We start from the raw sequence: 17,693 nt of genomic DNA, 5'->3' as shown, positions 1-17,693 counted from the left end.
TCCAAGCATGAGTGTCGATCAAACAAACTGACATATACAGCAAAAAAACTCATCGAGAGTCACATTACATTTACTTAATCACCACCAAAGTTACCATTCTCAACTGTCGGGTACGCACCAGTGGTCATCTCAGCCCAGCTCCAGTCCAGTGTCATGGGCAGAGAAAAAAGGTCTTGTGGGAGGAGCGGTTGTTGAAACGCCGACACTGGCATCCCCGGAGAGTGCATACTTCCTTCGCCATAGCTCATTGCCGAATCATAATCACCGTTCTGGTGAGGCTGCGGCACCGGGAACTCTTGCGGCCAACCAGCTGACATTGCTGATGGTGAAAGATCATTCATCGGTGTACCTACGGAGAACGCTCCCATCGAGTCTCCGTTTGAAGGCGGCGATAGCTGTGCTTGCGAAGATCTTCTATGAGCAGTAGAAGACACCGAAGCAGAGCGTACCGATTCTTTGGCAGCGTTTTGCCGGGCAGCGGGCGCATTGGCAGATGATTTGTTCGCCGAGTCCTGGTTCTTGCGCTTGCGCCGAGACGACTGCTCCTTTTCAGCCTTGTCGATGACAGCCTTGGCTATGCGCTCGAATTCGGCGCAGATACCGAGCATTCGGTGAACACCTCCTTGCTCAGCCTCCTGCCCAAGCATAGAGAGGAAGGTGACAACGATGTTCATGAGTCGGGTATCCGACTTTGCCCTGGGATCAAGGGGATTTTGAAGAATGTTTCCAAACAAGGTCACCAGTGCAGAGACAGGGAAGTAAAGAATCATCCTAAAGACGTATGTTAGCAACATTCTTTCGCAAACTAGAGAAGCGAACTTACCAGACACAAGCGAAATCACCCTGAGGCACATACTTCAGCAGCGAGACAGAGGCTCGTGCTGCAGCTGTGCATAGTGCCGCTGACGAAAAGACGCGCGGGTTCAGAGGTCGGGCATTCAGGCCCTGAATAGCATAGTTGGCCAATCGACTAGTCCAGTAGCCGTGGTGGACCGACATGCGATGGATTGTCGTGAGGCAGTTGTAGTATGTAAGATGCAACATGACAACGTGGAGAATTAGGGGCGTGTGGGAGGCGTTGATGTCGTGCTCAGGGCGATAATCGATGGGAATACTGTCCTTCCACTCCTCCAGCTTTTGATCCAACTCGCCGATAGTATTGAGCAGTTCACCGTCGGATTGTTTGGTAGCTTGGACAGAGTACAATCTCTTGTAGACCTCGCTCTCGATGGTTGCGAACTCGCACATGACTCGGAAGAGATTCATCTTACCCTTGCCATCAGCCAGTGGGATATTGCCAATATTGTCGGCTGGATCGGCATCGGGAAGCTCGACATTCATGTCATCATCGTCCTGGGCGGGTGGACGACCGGCTCGGAGACAAAGGTCCTTGTCAAGCATGTAAGCGATCCAGAAGACTCTCTTGCGCTGCTCGATCTCGATAGGGTTGAGGTTGAACCCAGTACCACGTTTATGAAGACCAATGCTCTGTGCTAGACGCATCGCCGCTGAAACCAGTAAGAATGTAGGCTGTGGGTTGGGTGTTCCTTGCAAGAACAGGGCCATGCCAAGAAGAGCCTGAACGCTTAGCAAATCAGTGTTGCGCATCGTCAACTCGGGGAAAACACCAATGGCGTTCTTGAGGTAGCCCCATGCCTTCTCGTCCTCATCCTGCGGGACTAGATTGCTCATAACACGCAGACGGTGGGCGATAGCGAGCGCACAATTGAGACTGGCCCACCACCCAGATCCTTGGTACGGCTCTGACGAATACTGCATCTGGACCAAGTGCATAAAGGTTGGCTGATGAAACAGGGGGAAGATGCAGTTGAAGTTGTCAAAGTAATCCTGGAGTAGAGACAGGGCTTCAGTCTTGGGAGGCAAGGGTCGGAAAATAGGTCGCTGGAATAGATCGCTAAAGACCTCAGGCTTCCAGTTAGTCCACTTGTGGTCGTCGACAGAAATGTCCGATATAGTCCGTTGGAAAGAGTCGTCGCCAGTCTTTGAGTTCACCCACGAGACTCCCTTGGGCGAGAAAATAGAGAAGCCAGAAGATGAGCCTGTTGCAGGTTAGTGAAAAGAACGTCGTATAGAACAAATTAGTGACTTACCGATGTATCTAGTCTCTCCGTAGTTGTTGGTCACCAGAGAGCACATCATCTCTGATAGAGCCTCCACCTCCTCCGGCTCTTCTGTTTTCACCTCTTCTCCATTCGCATTTGGCGCTGGAGCGGTTGAAGGGGCCGTCGAAGGAGCTGGCGTCGCCGACTTGCGCTTCTCTTCCTTGACGATTGAGTTGGGTGATGTCAGTGAGCTCTGAGGAGTCATTGCAGAAGCGTCTATGGCAGAGGGAGCAGATGTAGAGTGAGTTGGGGAGTTTGGTCCGGATCCAACAGCCATTGACGCTTGCCTTGACTTGTGTTGCCGCTCCATTAACCTCTTCTCCAAAGCACCAAGATCATCATCATCCTCGTCGAGGAGGCCTACAGATAACATATGAGTCTTCTGCCATGATCAGGAACTATGCGAATACTTACCAGAAAGCCTCAAGAGATGTTCCATGCGATTTAAACGGTTCTCAAGACCCTCGATATACTTTGCACTTGGAATTTGTAAGCAACCATCATGGCTGGCCGGTAGGCGCGGAAAACATACCCTTTGGGAGGAGCGCGCTTCTTCTCTACTTGAGTAAAGACACATTCGGTCTTGTAGTTGATACAGTGCGTACAAGACGGCATCTTGCCGTCGCACTTGATCTTCTTCTTCCGGCACATATCGCAAGCCTGTAAAATTCCCAATCAGCACTCAGAATCTAGGAGCTTGGCGTCCGCCCAAGGTTCATTCATACCCTAGCAATTCTCCTTCTCTTAGGATCGTTGGCATCTTCAAGCATCATAGCCGAGTCGTTAAACATCTGGGCGGCTATTTCGGGGTGCAATTGTGGTATGCCATCGTAGCTACCAAAGACCTGCGGTGGTGGGTGATTCATGATGGGAGGGGCCATGCCCGGGACCTGGAAAGCCATGTGGTCCATTTTGTCCGAGGTGGCAGTCGAATAATTCGCTAATTAACGTATAGTATAGTATAATAAGGTTGAGTAGAGTAAAGTGGTGGACGATCGAGGTGCGCAAAGCGGCGCGAGCGGCGTTGCCGTGTATTGATTGTTCAGCAAGGACTGCGATTCGAGCAGGAGCGAAATATGCGCCGAGCGATAGGTGCGGGCTCAAGGATTTGTTGTAAATTAATTATCTATAAGCAGATCATATGGGGGTATTGTAAAGTGACGCGCAAAGGAAAGTTTGTAGTTGTTGTATGTAGTAGCTTTGTTGTGTGGAGAGTGCAGTTGCAGTTGCAGTTGTAGTTACAGTCGAAGGAAGGTCGGGTTTGGGGTAAATCGCAGATCGGAGACGGCGGGATCGCTTAAAGTTATGATACAATAAGTGTACAGTAGAGTTATAGCGGCTGACTGGCGGCCTGACAAGGTTGCAGGGAAAACGGTTAGTTAAACGAACGAACCGAGGGACCAGAACAAGGAGACAAGGTCGACAAGAAACAGCAACCTAGGACCAGGCGACTAATAACCCAGTTTAGGTAGGTATCAGTAGCCTGGGTAGGCTTGGGTAGGCTGGACCGGAATGATTCAATGACAATCACTCACTCTCTTCTTAACTGTCAGACTCGGAGTCGGAGGGTTTTTCTCTGTCTCTGTCTCTCTTTTCTCTCGTCTCTCGCTCTCTCTCGCTCTCTTTCTCAACGTGACGACGGAGTCTGAGGTGGGGTGGCGGAGTTTTGCTTCTGGTGTGACAAGAGGCTGCTTGGCGGGTACAAGTACCGTTCGTGGGCTGTTCTGCAGGCGTGGCGTAGCGTGTCTAGACTCTAGCGTCCAAGGTTTAAAGAAAGTATTTTCTGACTGTCGAAAATCAAGGAAAGTAAGAAAAAAAGGACAGAAAGAAAAGAAAAAGTTTAGGAAAAAAGTCGCGATGTCAGGTTCTTGGTGTTGAAGAGAGACAGCGAAAGACACAGAAATGTATTAGAAATCACACCAGACACACGAATTGAATCAAAAAAGCATGAACCGGCAAGTCCACCATCCGTTTACCTCGTCCTGCTACGGAGACTGATGAGTCTCCGTCTCATGCTCATGGTACCTTGGCTGGGTTACTTACCTCACGTTGGATCGGTGAGACAGAACAAGTCGCAGGGAAGCCCAGGACTTAATGCGCGGGTATTTGTTTCGAATCAGGGAAAGCACCATAGAGAGGCCATGAGTATGCATCCCCTTAGAGGCAGGTTGACCGGCAGTAGTCCGTAGTCTATCCAGGTAGTGGTGATTAAAAACAGTTTAAACGACATCAACCTGGCAGCTATTATCCTTTACTTTAACTGCGTCACCAACTATCAACTGACACAACCAATCGCATCAGTTGGCGAACAAGATATCACTGCCTCTATCCTCTTCAACAGTCAGTCGGCAGGCATATCGACAGCATCAAGATACATACTCAATGTGATACATACCATACTACTCAAATAAACTCGAGCATCAACAAATCCATAAGCAATGAGGAGAAATGATCGTCAAAGGACCCCTGAGTACCGGCATCCACAATCCACTTTCATCCTTCCATATATTATATTTTGTAGAGGTATACTACGGGCCACAGTCAGAACCCGGATGCGTGTCTTGAACGTTGCTGTCGTCAAGTCCGCAACCCTTGTATCACTGACTCGATCAATCCAGGGTGAAGATAGGGAGATTCAATTCTTTGTCATTCATTTTATAGTTGCTCCACATGTTGCAAGGCCTTGTCTTTGCTCTTTTTCTTCAACAGTCAGGGCAGGGTAGGACTCTTGACAGCCGACAGCCGACAGCAAGACGCGCTACAATTCTACGCATCCGTTACTAAAAACTAGCCCGCTCTCTAAAGCCGCAACTAGCATAGTCTAGTAGTCACTCCAAGCTAGGGGTTTTACTTCAGAGCTTCCTCTCTGTCATATTCGTGGGTCCTATTCTCAAACCCACAGTCCAGCCAAGTCCAGCCCCCAAAAACCCTCAGATGTTTTCTGTCCCCCAACAGTAAGAGCAAGGTCATCGATCGATCCATCCATCCATTAGACTATCAAACTATCATAATGCATGAACTTTGGCCACGTTGCGCGTCCTTGTAAGGCTCAAGCAGATCCAAGACGAAAGATGCACAGATACAACTCCCAGGTTTGACAAGAGAGACACACAAAAAGAAGAAAAAAGAATCGATCCCCTGATGACGTGTCTCAGACTTAAAACACACAGACGCCGAACAAACCGTTGGAACCTCACCACTGGGAGAGCTACATAGTACCAGTAAGCAGCCAACGCCCAATGGCAGCTTCACGTTTGACACTTGGCAACCCCCATCCCGAATACGTCGCTTCATCCGAACCTGAACAAGAGGGGGGGCTGTGCAATCCTGAGACACTTTACACATGGCCTTGTCGACCTGAGTGTAACCAAAAACCAACATGCAGCAGTACAGCACAGGGGTTTCCGCAAGATCAGCAGCCGTCTGATTCTATTCCAGAGCCTCTTCTAAGCGTTGTAAACTTTGTCAGGATTACTTCCTAAATCAGAATAGTTATGTACTTCAACCTTAGGAAGTATCGATATTATGCAATATAGGAATCACAAGAGAACCGAGGACTAAGATTAAACCTGCTCTGATAAACTCTTATCAATCTCTTGTACTGACTGTATGTAACCTTATTCCTTGATATATGTATGAGCACAGATGGGGTCGAATACGCAATTGTCATCCTGTCATAACAAAAGGGTCCATCAAAGATTCAATTACCGTGTTTCCTCCCTCATCTCTGGACTTTCGCTTATTCTTATTCTTCTTCCAGGCCCCTTGTACCTTGCACCTTGTCTCTTGTTGTTTCGGGTCCGCCTCGTATAGTGTTTGATGGTCGTGTACCCGATTGCGTGCCGAGAGCCTAATAAGACTCAAACAACTATATCAACTGATACGTCACGGGGACATTTCTAAAGGGCTAATGTCTTGGAAAAAAGAACCTTCTAGGCCTCTGTGTCTTGTTCTTGTTCTTGTGCAAATCGTGCTTGAGTTGCGAGATTGCTGTTATATAGATACTAAGGTACACTAGACTTCTCGTTTAACTTGCCGTTTGCAAGTTCCATCAAAAGGGCTACTACCTTCCTAGTCCGCAGCCAGTGAAAACTTGTTCGCAGTCGGTATGAAAGACGAAATGGCTTAGCCAGCGTAGTCCTGCTTCCATATCCTGTGCATCCCAACTATGGGTTCAAGTCTTCCGCTTGCCCCTCGCCAGCCCACGTCGTAAAATCGGAAGTTAAGAATAGAAGAGAGAGAGAAATGTTCATAGCAGAAATGGTTGTTAATGAGAGTCAAGAAAGAAACCGATCGTCAAGCGTCGCAGATAGAAAAAAAAATGTGTTTCAGTTCAATTAGCCCAGCTTCCTCCTTTTGTGGTGACCCCCTACCCATCTTTATCCTTTTCACCCCCGGATCTAAACTCCCATATCTTCAGGTTTTTGTACTTCCGAAAAGAGATCCCCAGTGGTGTCATGATGACCACATATGAACGCCGAACAAAATGCTTCTTGCACCACTCATGTACGTGGCCAAGATTGAAATGAAGAGAAATGCAATGACCAACAGCAGTCATATATAGCTGGTGAGTACAGCACCGATGGCGGTACTAAGAAGCACAGCGAGATGGTCGTTATGCAATAAAAAATGGACAAAACGCTCAGATATCAACATATGGCAAAGCAATACGAAATAGCAAGCAGAATCGATCATATCCGCTCCTGGAATCTTGATGGCGAGCCAAACGATCCATCACGAGAAGTGACAGATCCTGCCCCAGTTGATCCTCCGAGGCCATCCCCTTCGGGTTTTGGCTTCGGGGGATCAGTGAAGGGATTTGACTCCGTGACCGGTGTGCGTGCCGGGCCTGATCGGATGACCGGCACACCACTTATAGGTCGCATCGGTGTTCCGAGAGCAAGGTGATGTGATTCTTGCTGGTTGGGGTCCCATGCCATGGAACCTCTCCAGTAGTCGGAGGTGCCGCTCATAACGCTTTCTCGATTCGCTCGGCCGCCAGAGGACGAAGGAGGATCAGTTCGAGGATCAGAGTAACCATCGCCGCCTGCTTGAAGGACCGAAGGCAACTTCTTTCCCGAAACGCGGTAAAATCCTCGCTCACTAGCAGGAGCAGGTTCGGCAGGTTGTTGTTGCTTTTTGCCTACCAAGCCCGCAAGCACGGCAGTCACAGCAGTGGATGCACTGGAGCGTTCCGCCATTGATCCGCCGTCAGGACCAGACGTGGGACCGCTGATTGTTCGCGTTGCAGACAGGTTCCCTCCAAGTAGGCCACCTTCAGGATGCTTCTTCTTGTGCCTGAGGGCAAACAGGACGAAGAACGCCAAGAACGCCACACCCGTAACGCCGCCTACAACGCCACCAATCACTTGTTTTTGTTGAGGGGAAAGGGTACCGGTATCTGTTTCGTTGGTTGTTGATGTGTTTGTAGGTGCCGGGGGTGGGTTGTCAGCTGTTGCGTCTCCAGCGGCTCCTCCAATACTGCCTTCGCTATCGTCCGCTCCCCACCAGCCTGAAGACCAAGTTTCTTGTGCCGAAATGCTCGAGTAGACCGAATCGGAATAGCTTTGTGTCGAGAGCGTAGGATTGATGGAAGATGTAACGAATGTGGAAGATACTACGATGACAGTGGAAGAGCTGCGAGCTCGTGTAGCTGTGTTTGATATCGTCGGTATTGTTGTTGTAGAACGGTTGGGTTCGGATTGGGTCACGTCCGTGGTGGTGGCTTCGGCAGTTGCTTCTGAAGTCTCCTCGGTGGTTTGTGTTGTTTCCGATGTCAAGTCAGACGTGGTGGTCTCTATTTGAGTTGTCGGTTCCTCTGTGGTGGTAGCGCTAAGGTCATCTAAAGCACACGTTGTCAGTCATCACATGGCCATAAAGTCTAAGTCTATAAATAGGAGGGGCGAATATTCGTACCGGTGGTTACGAGAGTCTCCGACCCACTAGCATCCGTAACCGTTGTGTCAACATCGGTAGTGGGCGCAGCTGGTGACGTTGTTTCTTGACTCGCGAGATCAGGGTCTGTAGACGTCACAGGGTTGGTTGGAGGGACCACGTCGGATGGCAAATCGGCTGTAGGAAGCACCGTTGTGTCGTTTACAGGCTCAGGGACTGAATCGGATACGGTCGCATCTGGGATTTGCGCAGACGGTAATGGGTTGGTCAAGCCGGGTGTTTCCACGGCGGTCGGGGCGGCAGCAGGTGATGACGGGGCATTGTAGCTCTCAGCAGCAGCTGGAGCTTGAGCTGGATCCGACGCCGCGGCCGCCGCGGACAACTTGGGCTCCGGGTCAGAAATGGCGGCGACGGTGATGCCCGAGGCAGAATCCACGACGACGGTAGCAGGTGGTGCAAAGTGAGTTTGGACTTCAATGGGCGAGCCTGCTGCGTCGACAACCTGGATAACTGACACAGTCTGGACAACCTGGGTGAAAAGGTCCTGCTCAGCGCGTGGTTTTAGAACATTGGGGTCGGCGTGAGCTTGAGCGTGAGCTTGAGCTTGAGCGTTGTCAGGCGTGGCAGCGCGCTGGTGGAGATTTGCTGGCGATATGCTTCGATGTAGGCGTTGGTGAGAGTGGTGGGAATGGTGGCCGGTCTTGTGGAGCTGGGAATGACTGTGATCGGCTGGTTCGTCGCTGGTCTTATCATCGACTGTTTCGAGTCGATGCAATTGAAGATGGGCGCGGTGAAGGAGATTGTGAGTGATGGACTTTTCAGATTTGGTGGAACGAGAGTGGTCGTAGTCGTGGCGATGATTTGAAGCAGAGCGAGAGTGATGTTGGAACGATTGCAGTTCGGACAGATCCGAGGGGGAAAAGGAAGGTGATTTTGAGCGAGACAGGGTTGATGGCGATTGATCGACATGGATTGTATCCCTATCCCTATTCCTGCTGGGGGAATCCTGATCCATATCCAAAGCCATCTCCATATCCAGGACCTGAGCGAGTGAAGGCCCGCTGGATGAGTAAGTCATTTGTTGGATCAAATCTGATTGAATGCGTCGTGGCCGCGGGCGTGGCCCGTTTGGTCGGGTTAGGGGACGTGGCAATGTATGATGGACCGATTCCCAGTTCTTACTAGCTGTTGAGTGCTGGTGAGTGCAGTGGTTTTAGTGGACGTTGGGCCCTGAGGAATTGCGTAAAGGTGGACGCTGCAGTCCAGCCTAGCCAACTAACGCAGGGGACGTGCACCAGCCGGTTTCAGAAACGGGTTCCCTAAAATAACAACACGAATTGGTCAAGAGACTGAGTGGTTCTTTGTTCTTTTTTGGGGAACAGGGAGAGACGAAATGGCCCCGATGCGGCGATCTTGTTGGCTAGTGTCGATTTTTTTTGAGAGAATGTCTTTGCCAATTGTGTCGATGAGTGCAGGATGAATGGGTCTCAACGTAGTCGGTTCGTATTTTCCTAGCTCGCTTCGTTCTTGAGATGTTTTTCCAGAATAACGGAGCACGAGCAAGGGGATGAGAAAGGAGTGGGTGTAAGAGTCAATTGCTGTGCTGATTCAACAAAGCACATGATCTGTCAACGTCCAGAGGAGAGAAGAGATAACCGAGTCAACAAAGATGACACAAGTACTGATCACTGACCCAACACTCACGAAACAGCCAAAGGAATGGACTGCTGTGGGCGGAGACAGAGAACAAAGGACGATGTCCTAAAAATGGTGGTTCAGAGGATATTTCGCCCCTTGCACGTTTTCCTTGTTTGGTTGTTTTCGGACCCTCGAGGTTTGCTGTTTTGCACTGTGATTAAAGACAATCGATCCGTGGATATTAATATCGGTTGGTTGTAGAGCCCAGGAATTAACGAGCGACGGGGTTATCGTGAGTGATGATTGGATTGTATTGTGGTGGTTTCCTTGCATTCGTCTTTTTGCATAGCCCAACTCTCGATTCTGATCGGTTCTTCGATTTGTTTCTTTTTCTTCTTCTTTTTTCCTTCTTTGATCAATCTCAGATTTCCCAATTACTATTATCGACGATAACACAAATAGGGAACGATAATTGTTGTTGTTTGCTGATGTTGTCGTCGTTAAAGTCGTGTAATTTTGTTCGTCCAAGTTCGTTTCAAAAAAAGGAATGACAGCGGGAGAAGAAAAAGAAAAAGAGAGCAATACCGTCAGAAACAAAAAGAGAGAAAGAGAACGAGTGATAAGAAGCGAATAAGAAAAACCCAAAAATAACAAATTGAAAAAGAGTGTATTAGAGTTGGTCTTGTCACGGACTGTAGAGAAGGACAGGAAAGAGAGCGATGGAGCAGACGGGGCAAAAAGAGAGACAAGACAGGAAGCAGAGACAGAGACAAAGCGGGAAGCACCTACTAAAATGAACCCGACACAGCACAAACACGACACGAGTTTCTCTCTTGCAGTCTTTGGTGGTGACCCTTTTTCCAGAGGTCGTGCGTCCCTAATACCACTACTACCACCTGCGCAGGTACCTACTTCAGGTACCTGTCTCTTTTTTGACTGTATTACCTGCTGTGCACAACAATACAAACATGGCATGGATCAAACTGGGGTCCTGGTTCTTCAGTTCCCGGAGCGTTTCCCTTCCTCAGCACGGCGATCATGCCTGGGTGCTACTAGACCTTGACGATGAGCGGTTATGGGATGGGCCCGAGATGGGGGACAATCTCGCTTGAGATGAGGTTCAACCAAGAAACCAATCACCGTCAACCAGACGTACGACATAACGACATGGGGGGCATCAGTAGGGCTCCATTAATTTCTTAGCCTGTCTCCACGGAATACGACAAGAAACATGATTCGAAGGAGTGCTAGCTTGAGGTAACGGCTCCTGCTGGAATACACGTGCAATTGAGCATCTCACGCTCTGGTTGGTGTGATGCTAATTCTGTCTTTGACCAACAGGCTTTCACCTTCACCATATCCTCTACGGAGACTACATATGTGTATTATACCTATGTTGTGTGACGTGGTACCAGATGCGGTTTGCTTTGTCTGTCAAAAATCACGCTTAAACAATGGTCCTCAGCAAAAGCAATGCGCATCAGCTACAAGGAAACATGCTACATGTGCTGCACCTTTTTTTTGTCCCACACATGAGCCACAACTGCACCTAAAGACCAGGGTAATGTCCCGTACCTTGCAGTGTGTCTCCTCTTTCCGTGCTCTTTTTTGCTTTTTGACTGCGAACCTAAGGGCATAGCTTGTCTAACAGCCGCTCAGACGATGGCCCCCTTTCTGGTCCCTGACGCTATCCCATCCAATAGTTAAAACACGCTGGTAAAAGGCATGTTCCTGGCGCCTTTACCTATATGGCCTCACTTGCTACTATAACAAAATCTTCTTCATGTGCTGCTACGGCGCCGAAAGGGAATCTGGCTAGTGAGGCAAAGCAATGGCCCATAATATCCAGTATCCAGGGGTCATCTTTTCGTATGACACCCAGTCATTTCCATTCTTATTGTTCCTGAGAGAAAGTGGATGAAGCGACGCAATCGGGGGAAATTAGACTCGAGGGGGTCTTTGAGCATGCGCGTGTCACGGAAGACTTGACGAATCGGGGCTAATATGACATTTGAGATTCGATTCAAAGCTTGGCATGGACTGAATGCTCTTTTTCTGGTCAATCACTGTTTGTTGTTGACGATAATTGCCCTAATTATAGAGGTCTTGCTTGGCATAGGGTTTGTTGTGCTGTAAGAGTGTAAGAGTGTAAAGGAGGTAGGGAGGTAGGTTGATGTTCCTGACCGCCGGCCTCAACTCAATAGCCATCAATCATGCAAAAGTCGAGTAGAGTATGGATAGAGTTTTCAGATTGTATCATCATTTGACTTTCAACTTGTTGATCAGCATCGATGCTCCATGGTAGGCTAGACAGATCGTCATGAAAAATACCCGACAATCTAACTTCATGTAACCTCAAACCTGTTGAAATGTTTAAACATTCCAAACTGCCCACAGAGCCTCTTTCTCTCTGTCTCTCCTTTTTCTGCCTGAATGTCACTGGGACTGAAATTGGAATTGCATCCAAATAATCATGGCCCAATTTCCAAGACAACCCAGGTCTTAGTGAAAATATGCCAAAAATAACACACAGACCGATGAGCCTAGGCCTGGGTAGCGGCCATGGCATCCATGTTATGGATACAGTACAAAAGTGCAGTCCTGGTCTGCGACGACCTGAGCGCCCTGCGACAGCGGGTCACTGCTTAATGCTTGTCCTCTTCGTTTAACAAGTCTTGGTTGTCTGTATATCTGGAGCACCACAGAAACTTCGGCCTACGGTTCGGCGGGTCCTGGTGCTTATTATCTCGTATATACGGGTACAGACTGACCTCAGCTACCGCTGCTATTCAAACACTCAACAAACTATTGCTTCTTAGTCGGTTTGCTATAAATTCACCCATGTTTTGCTCGCTTGAGTGGGTAAGCGGGTGAGCTCGGGATGGGGTCCGGGCAGATACAGCTGACGACCATGCGCTCCCACATACCGTTTCATGGCTTTGTGGGATATCATAAGAGTCTGGTCAGGAACGTGGTCCTCAGGGTTCAGGCTCTCAGATGCGACATGTTTATGCCGTTAAGAAAGTATGCAGCCAACAGAAACATAGACATCTCATCCGTAGCCTGTCTACGAGGTCAGGGTTACCGGTGAACCCTCATTAGCTGAGCCTCACCTGCAACCCTTTCCATATATATTAGTCGATCGAGGTTTGTTTCAACATCGCCTGCCCGTGCAGGATCATGGAGCATGGACACCAGGTAGGACGAAGAAATGTGAAAGAGAGCACAAAGCTTGGGTGGTTATTTTCACATATGCTAGTCTAGGGTACCTGATGAGAAAAAGACATTCTGTTTCAAGGTGCTGAGACAGTGACTTGAGATCCATACAAACCAAGATATGCTGGCTTACTTGTTCCGTTCCTTTATGACCCCTTCAGACCATACTTCTTAGGTTACTTTTTTGTACCCTAAGCCTTAGGAGGCCAACGTTTCTGCCACTCGCCTGGCCAGGTCCCCCACATGATACATTGTGATGTTCAATTCCCAAAGATAGATGTCCTGTCTAGTCCTCAACTCCAAATGGGAATCCCTTGGGGTTAGGTACTTTGCTGTATTCTCGGATCGTAATGCCTTGATCCCTCTTCCAGTGGTAAAACTGAGGTGGCTCGAAAAGAACACACAACTCTTGTAACGAACGGTGTTCCCTGGCAATGCGCGTTACTAGATTGTGAAAAAAGTTTGCATCGAGAACAATGTTGTAAGAGTCTATCCAGTTGCAATTGAAGGCAAGACGCTGTAGACGCCCATATCTTTTCTTCAACGTGTTAACGATAATGGTTATCGTTGTGGTCTATCGAGTGGAGATGGTCAGCAAGCACGTTGGACCACGCATAGACAAGGAGACGTACCGGATCGGCGGTAGCTGTATCTACATTGTATCTGTTGGTCTTATGGAGAATGAGAGTCTTGAGGGCTGGGAAATGATTGCTGATGTTGCGTAGCGACGGCATTTCAAGTAGGTCTCCAAGAATAAAGAATGATTGCTGATGGTGCAGGCCAAGCATTGTAGTGTATTGAGACTGTATCCGAAGCTTCTCAAGTTTTTTGGACTTGAATATACCCGCAGACATCTTGCAATCATACGTATAAAGGGACCTTAGATCATGCGAGCACTTCAGAATAAATGGCTTTGCAACCTGGCATCCAGCTCGAATGGTCAAATGTTGGAGTTTAATGTCTGGTGTTTCTTGCAGGAGATCTAGAAACGCGAGCTCCTGCTGCTCTGAAAATGCAAGAATATTGAGATGCAACGACTTAAGGGAGGTCATGGCCTGCAGAGTCTGCATGATCGCTTGTGGTATCGAGGTGCTGAATGTAGGATCGATATGGTATTTCAGTGTATCCCATGGATCAGTGTGGCAAAAAGGGCGCACCATATCCTTGTGAATGGTCGCCTTCCTGTGACCCAAGTCAGTATATATCACAACTTGTTATTTGGGCGTATGCCGATGGCCTACTTACTTGATGAATGCAAGAGTTGCACGACCATGTTCCGATTCGATGTCGAATGTCTTCAGCGTGCGTGCTAGATCATTCTCACCACCATGAATTAAAACACGAGACCATAATAGCCGATACAGCTTTGAACGAAGCGAGCGGCATGAGTGTGAAAGGATTCTGATATCCCTGTGACTTAGGAAAGATGCGATTTGCTGTACAGTCTCTATGGGCAAGCCCTCGAGACCTGGAGCCATCTTTACTCAGCTGTTGAAGACGCAGGTGTGAAACGTCGATAATCATTCTGTGTAACGGAAAAGAAAGAAAAAATATTGGCCGGGATAAAGGTGAAGACACAGGACAAGATACCTAATTTAGGTCGGAGGTGACTGCCTGCCTGTTGACTGTGATTCACGGGCTGCCTGCCAATTGTCTGAAATTCACTGGCAGCTGGCAGCTGGCAGGCACCAGCAGCCCAGTCTTGGTAGACATAGGTATGCAGTATTCCTTTGAACCTTCTATTGAGAGATTCATCTCGTGCTTGAAAATTGATATATATATATATATATACCTATTGTCTTCCTTCTTCCCTCTATCATAAGATCTGTCGTTGTTACTCTTGTGTATACAACTAATAGCCCAGAATTACAATTTAGTATTTGACATATAATCTACTTAGTTAGTTTATTCTACATTTAATCAATTCAATCCATTCTCTGGCTGAACTTGTTTATCCGTCGATAGACATTGTCGTCTCTATACGCGTATAAACATCGTTTAAAAAGGTTGGTATATCATATGTAGTCAAAAGTTGGCAGCATCTATTCGGAATAGTGCACATCACATTACGCGTTTCAGATCTTCACTAATAAAGCGGTTGTTTCTGCCCAGTTAAAACAGCTGCAAATTGATCTGATTTGGCAATTTTTTTGTTCAACGGTAACCAAAACCAAGGCACAGCCTCTTCAGGGTCCAACAATTACCCCACGTTTTGTTTTATCACTATCACTATCACTATCGTTAACCTGCATCTTGTCACCCCATTCAACGTCAACTTCAGCATATCCATCCGTGTTTAAGGGCGCAAAACTCAAAGATTAGTTAGATAGTCTCTGAGCATATCAGCCATCATGAGTCCCTCGTCATCACCACCTCCAGCCTACTCAGAGATGCCTCCAGTACCACCAAGAAAACCAGTCAACTCTGCTGTTCCAGCTACATATCAATCCCCACCTTCATTACCATCGTCTTCAGGGCCATACATGCCAATGCCGTCTTCAACTTCGGCTTCAGGGCAGTGGCTCGGCCCAGATCCACGATCTTCGTCTACTCAGTCTCTGCTACCAGACACATCTCTAGACAACCATACCACGCCACATGGAGATTTTCTAGGGCGTCGAAAACTGCTCATCATTTATATCCATGGTTTCCTGGGCAATGACCAATCGTTTCGATCGTTTCCTGCTCATGTTCACTCCCTCCTCGCCAACCTCCTTGCAGACTCTCATGTCATCCACTCAAAGATATATCCGCGCTATAAGACCTATCGCTCTGTAGACGTTGCTCGTGATAATTTTAGCGAATGGCTTCGCCCTCACGAATCACCCACCACAGACGTCATTCTTGTTGGCCACTCTATGGGCGGTATTTTGGCTGCTGATGTTGTTCTCATGGTATGAATATATTTGACTTTCTCTATACACGAATAGTACTAAACCCAACCACAGCCCAACCCAGATCCATATGGCACTCATCCTTTGAAGCACCGAATTATCGGTCATGTGTCTTTAGATTGCCCATTTATCGGCCTTCATCCAGGCATCGTTGTGTCTGGCATATCCAGTCTATTCAAACCAGCACCTACACCACCCCAAGATGATAATCAAGAGACTGCTGTTCCTGGCAGCCCTGAGACTTCGAGTCTAGCCGACCCCAGCATCTCTTCGCTATATCTCACGAACACTGAGAGCTCTGGTTTGGGATCATCGACCAGTCTTCCTTCAGTAGCATCTTCATCTCGGCTTCCACGCGATCAATTCCAGAACCAGCCCTTCTTCAATCAACCGTTCTTCAACGATTCAGGTCTGCAAGAACGACCTTTCGTCCAGAGGATGTTTCATTTCGCCAACAAGTATCGTAATGAGGGATTGATACAAGCTGCTGCTAGGCATATGTTCTCATACCTCGAGTTTGGCAGTTGTCTTGCAGATCCAGCAGGACTCGAGGCACGATACCGCAACCTTCGCGCCCTTGAGGATGTCGACGAGTTCCAATCAGGAGACATCAAGCCAGGGTCCTCCCAGCACATGGCAAGAGTTCGCTTCGTCAACTACTACACTCTGTGTACTGGCCGCCCGAAAACACCTAAAGGAACTCCCAAGGTGGGAAGTCCTCGAACAGAAAACCCAACTTCTGCAGATGCAAGTCTCAATTTATCACACGATTCGGCGTCTTCATCCTCTGTCGAGCTGGACTTTTCGCCAAACAGAGTGGACGCAGAGGACTCAAGCGACTTGTACGCGCGCCAAGAGAGCCCTATGCCGAGCATCACTTTAGAACACCGTGATACAATGGGTAACGCCAAAAATCACCAAACACTACTAGATGCAGAGACCAAAACTTTGAACCCCCGCGCATCAAACACTACCATCAAAGGCACTTCAATTGCCGAAGATGAGTCTGTTACTTCTGGCATGAACCGACTTTCCATACACAGCATAGATCCCACGCCCATCGACGAAGACATCGCCTCCCCACCACCTCAAGACACTGTTCCTGCCGGACCACACGACCAAGATCCTATTGCGTCTATAGAATCGAATGATGCAGAGCCACCGAAAATAGATGCTGACCTACCTCCTCTCCCGGACCCACCTGAAGCCCCTGAACTTCCCGACCCCAGTCAATATACGGAGAAAGATGAGCGCAAGCAAGTGGAGCGCGAGGTTAAGCGTCTCCGACGTGCTTATGAAAACGCCGTAAAAGACCACGCCAAAGCCATACGAGAACGCGAGAAACTTGTCGAGAAGCGTCAAAAGCGTGCACAAAAGGAGTCAGAAAAGGCGCTCAAAGAAGCAGCTCGTCGAGAGAAAGAGTCACTAAAGGAATCGCAGAAGAAAGAGAAGGACGCCGAAAAGGAACAACAGCGCCAAGCTTCTGAGCGGGAAAAGCAAGCTCAGACAGAACTTGACGACGATGAAGATTACCAGCAGTTCAAAGCAGAAGAAGAGGAAAGCCAACGGGAAGCAGAGGCTGAAGCAGTTACAGAAGCCCGCGGTCTCAAGTCAGAAAAGCCAAAAAAGCTGCGCAAGTTCTGCAACTTGCCTACAAAAGGAGGCAGGGTTGAAGACCCAACATGGGTCGATATCTACATGGCAGACGTGGACGAGGTTGGTGCTCACTGTGGTCTATTCTTCTCGGGGCCGCATTATGAGAAGCTGGTTGGGGATGTCGGTAATCGGATCGTGGGTTGGGTGCAAGATGACTTGACCAAAAGAACAATTCAGGATATGGGCATGTGAGCATCCAAGATGCTGCAAGCACCCGCAAAATAAGGCAGACCTCCATATCCTAAGCAACTAAGAGTTGGGTCTCTGTGAC

General features: G+C 48.4%; 4 protein-coding genes across 4 annotated transcripts, besides 2 other annotated features; 1 reads left to right on the top strand and 3 right to left on the bottom strand.

Annotated features, from left to right (window-relative positions):
* Positions 1–74: 74 nt before the first annotated feature.
* Positions 75–3,034, bottom strand: FPSE_11855 (uncharacterized protein; the record flags this gene model as incomplete). Its single annotated transcript, XM_009264972.1, has 6 exons — positions 75–771; positions 824–2,060; positions 2,112–2,483; positions 2,538–2,602; positions 2,656–2,783; positions 2,849–3,034. The coding sequence occupies 6 exons, from the start codon at positions 3,032–3,034 to the stop codon at positions 75–77; spliced, it is 2,685 nt and encodes an 894-aa protein (XP_009263247.1).
* A 662-nt stretch (positions 3,035–3,696) lies between these two features.
* Positions 3,697–3,752: a microsatellite.
* Positions 3,753–6,814: 3,062 nt separating this feature from the next.
* FPSE_11856 (uncharacterized protein) lies at positions 6,815–9,096 on the bottom strand (the record flags this gene model as incomplete). Its single annotated transcript, XM_009264973.1, has 2 exons — positions 6,815–7,965; positions 8,040–9,096. The coding sequence occupies 2 exons, from the start codon at positions 9,094–9,096 to the stop codon at positions 6,815–6,817; spliced, it is 2,208 nt and encodes a 735-aa protein (XP_009263248.1).
* Positions 9,097–10,194: 1,098 nt separating this feature from the next.
* Positions 10,195–10,296: a repeat region.
* A 2,862-nt stretch (positions 10,297–13,158) lies between these two features.
* FPSE_11857 (uncharacterized protein) lies at positions 13,159–14,350 on the bottom strand (the record flags this gene model as incomplete). Its single annotated transcript, XM_009264974.1, has 3 exons — positions 13,159–13,446; positions 13,505–14,054; positions 14,118–14,350. 3 exons carry the CDS (start codon positions 14,348–14,350, stop codon positions 13,159–13,161), a joined length of 1,071 nt encoding a protein of 356 aa, XP_009263249.1.
* Positions 14,351–15,223: 873 nt separating this feature from the next.
* FPSE_11858 (uncharacterized protein) lies at positions 15,224–17,614 on the top strand (the record flags this gene model as incomplete). Its single annotated transcript, XM_009264975.1, has 2 exons — positions 15,224–15,766; positions 15,821–17,614. The coding sequence occupies 2 exons, from the start codon at positions 15,224–15,226 to the stop codon at positions 17,612–17,614; spliced, it is 2,337 nt and encodes a 778-aa protein (XP_009263250.1).
* Between the last annotated feature and the right edge of the window lie 79 nt (positions 17,615–17,693).

The sequence above is a fragment of the Fusarium pseudograminearum genome, chromosome 4, assembly GCF_000303195.2.
Source record: "Fusarium pseudograminearum CS3096 chromosome 4, whole genome shotgun sequence".
Lineage (NCBI taxonomy): Eukaryota > Fungi > Ascomycota > Sordariomycetes > Hypocreales > Nectriaceae > Fusarium > Fusarium pseudograminearum.
Note: the sequence above shows the minus strand (reverse complement) of the source record. Positions and strands in the feature narration are given on the sequence as shown.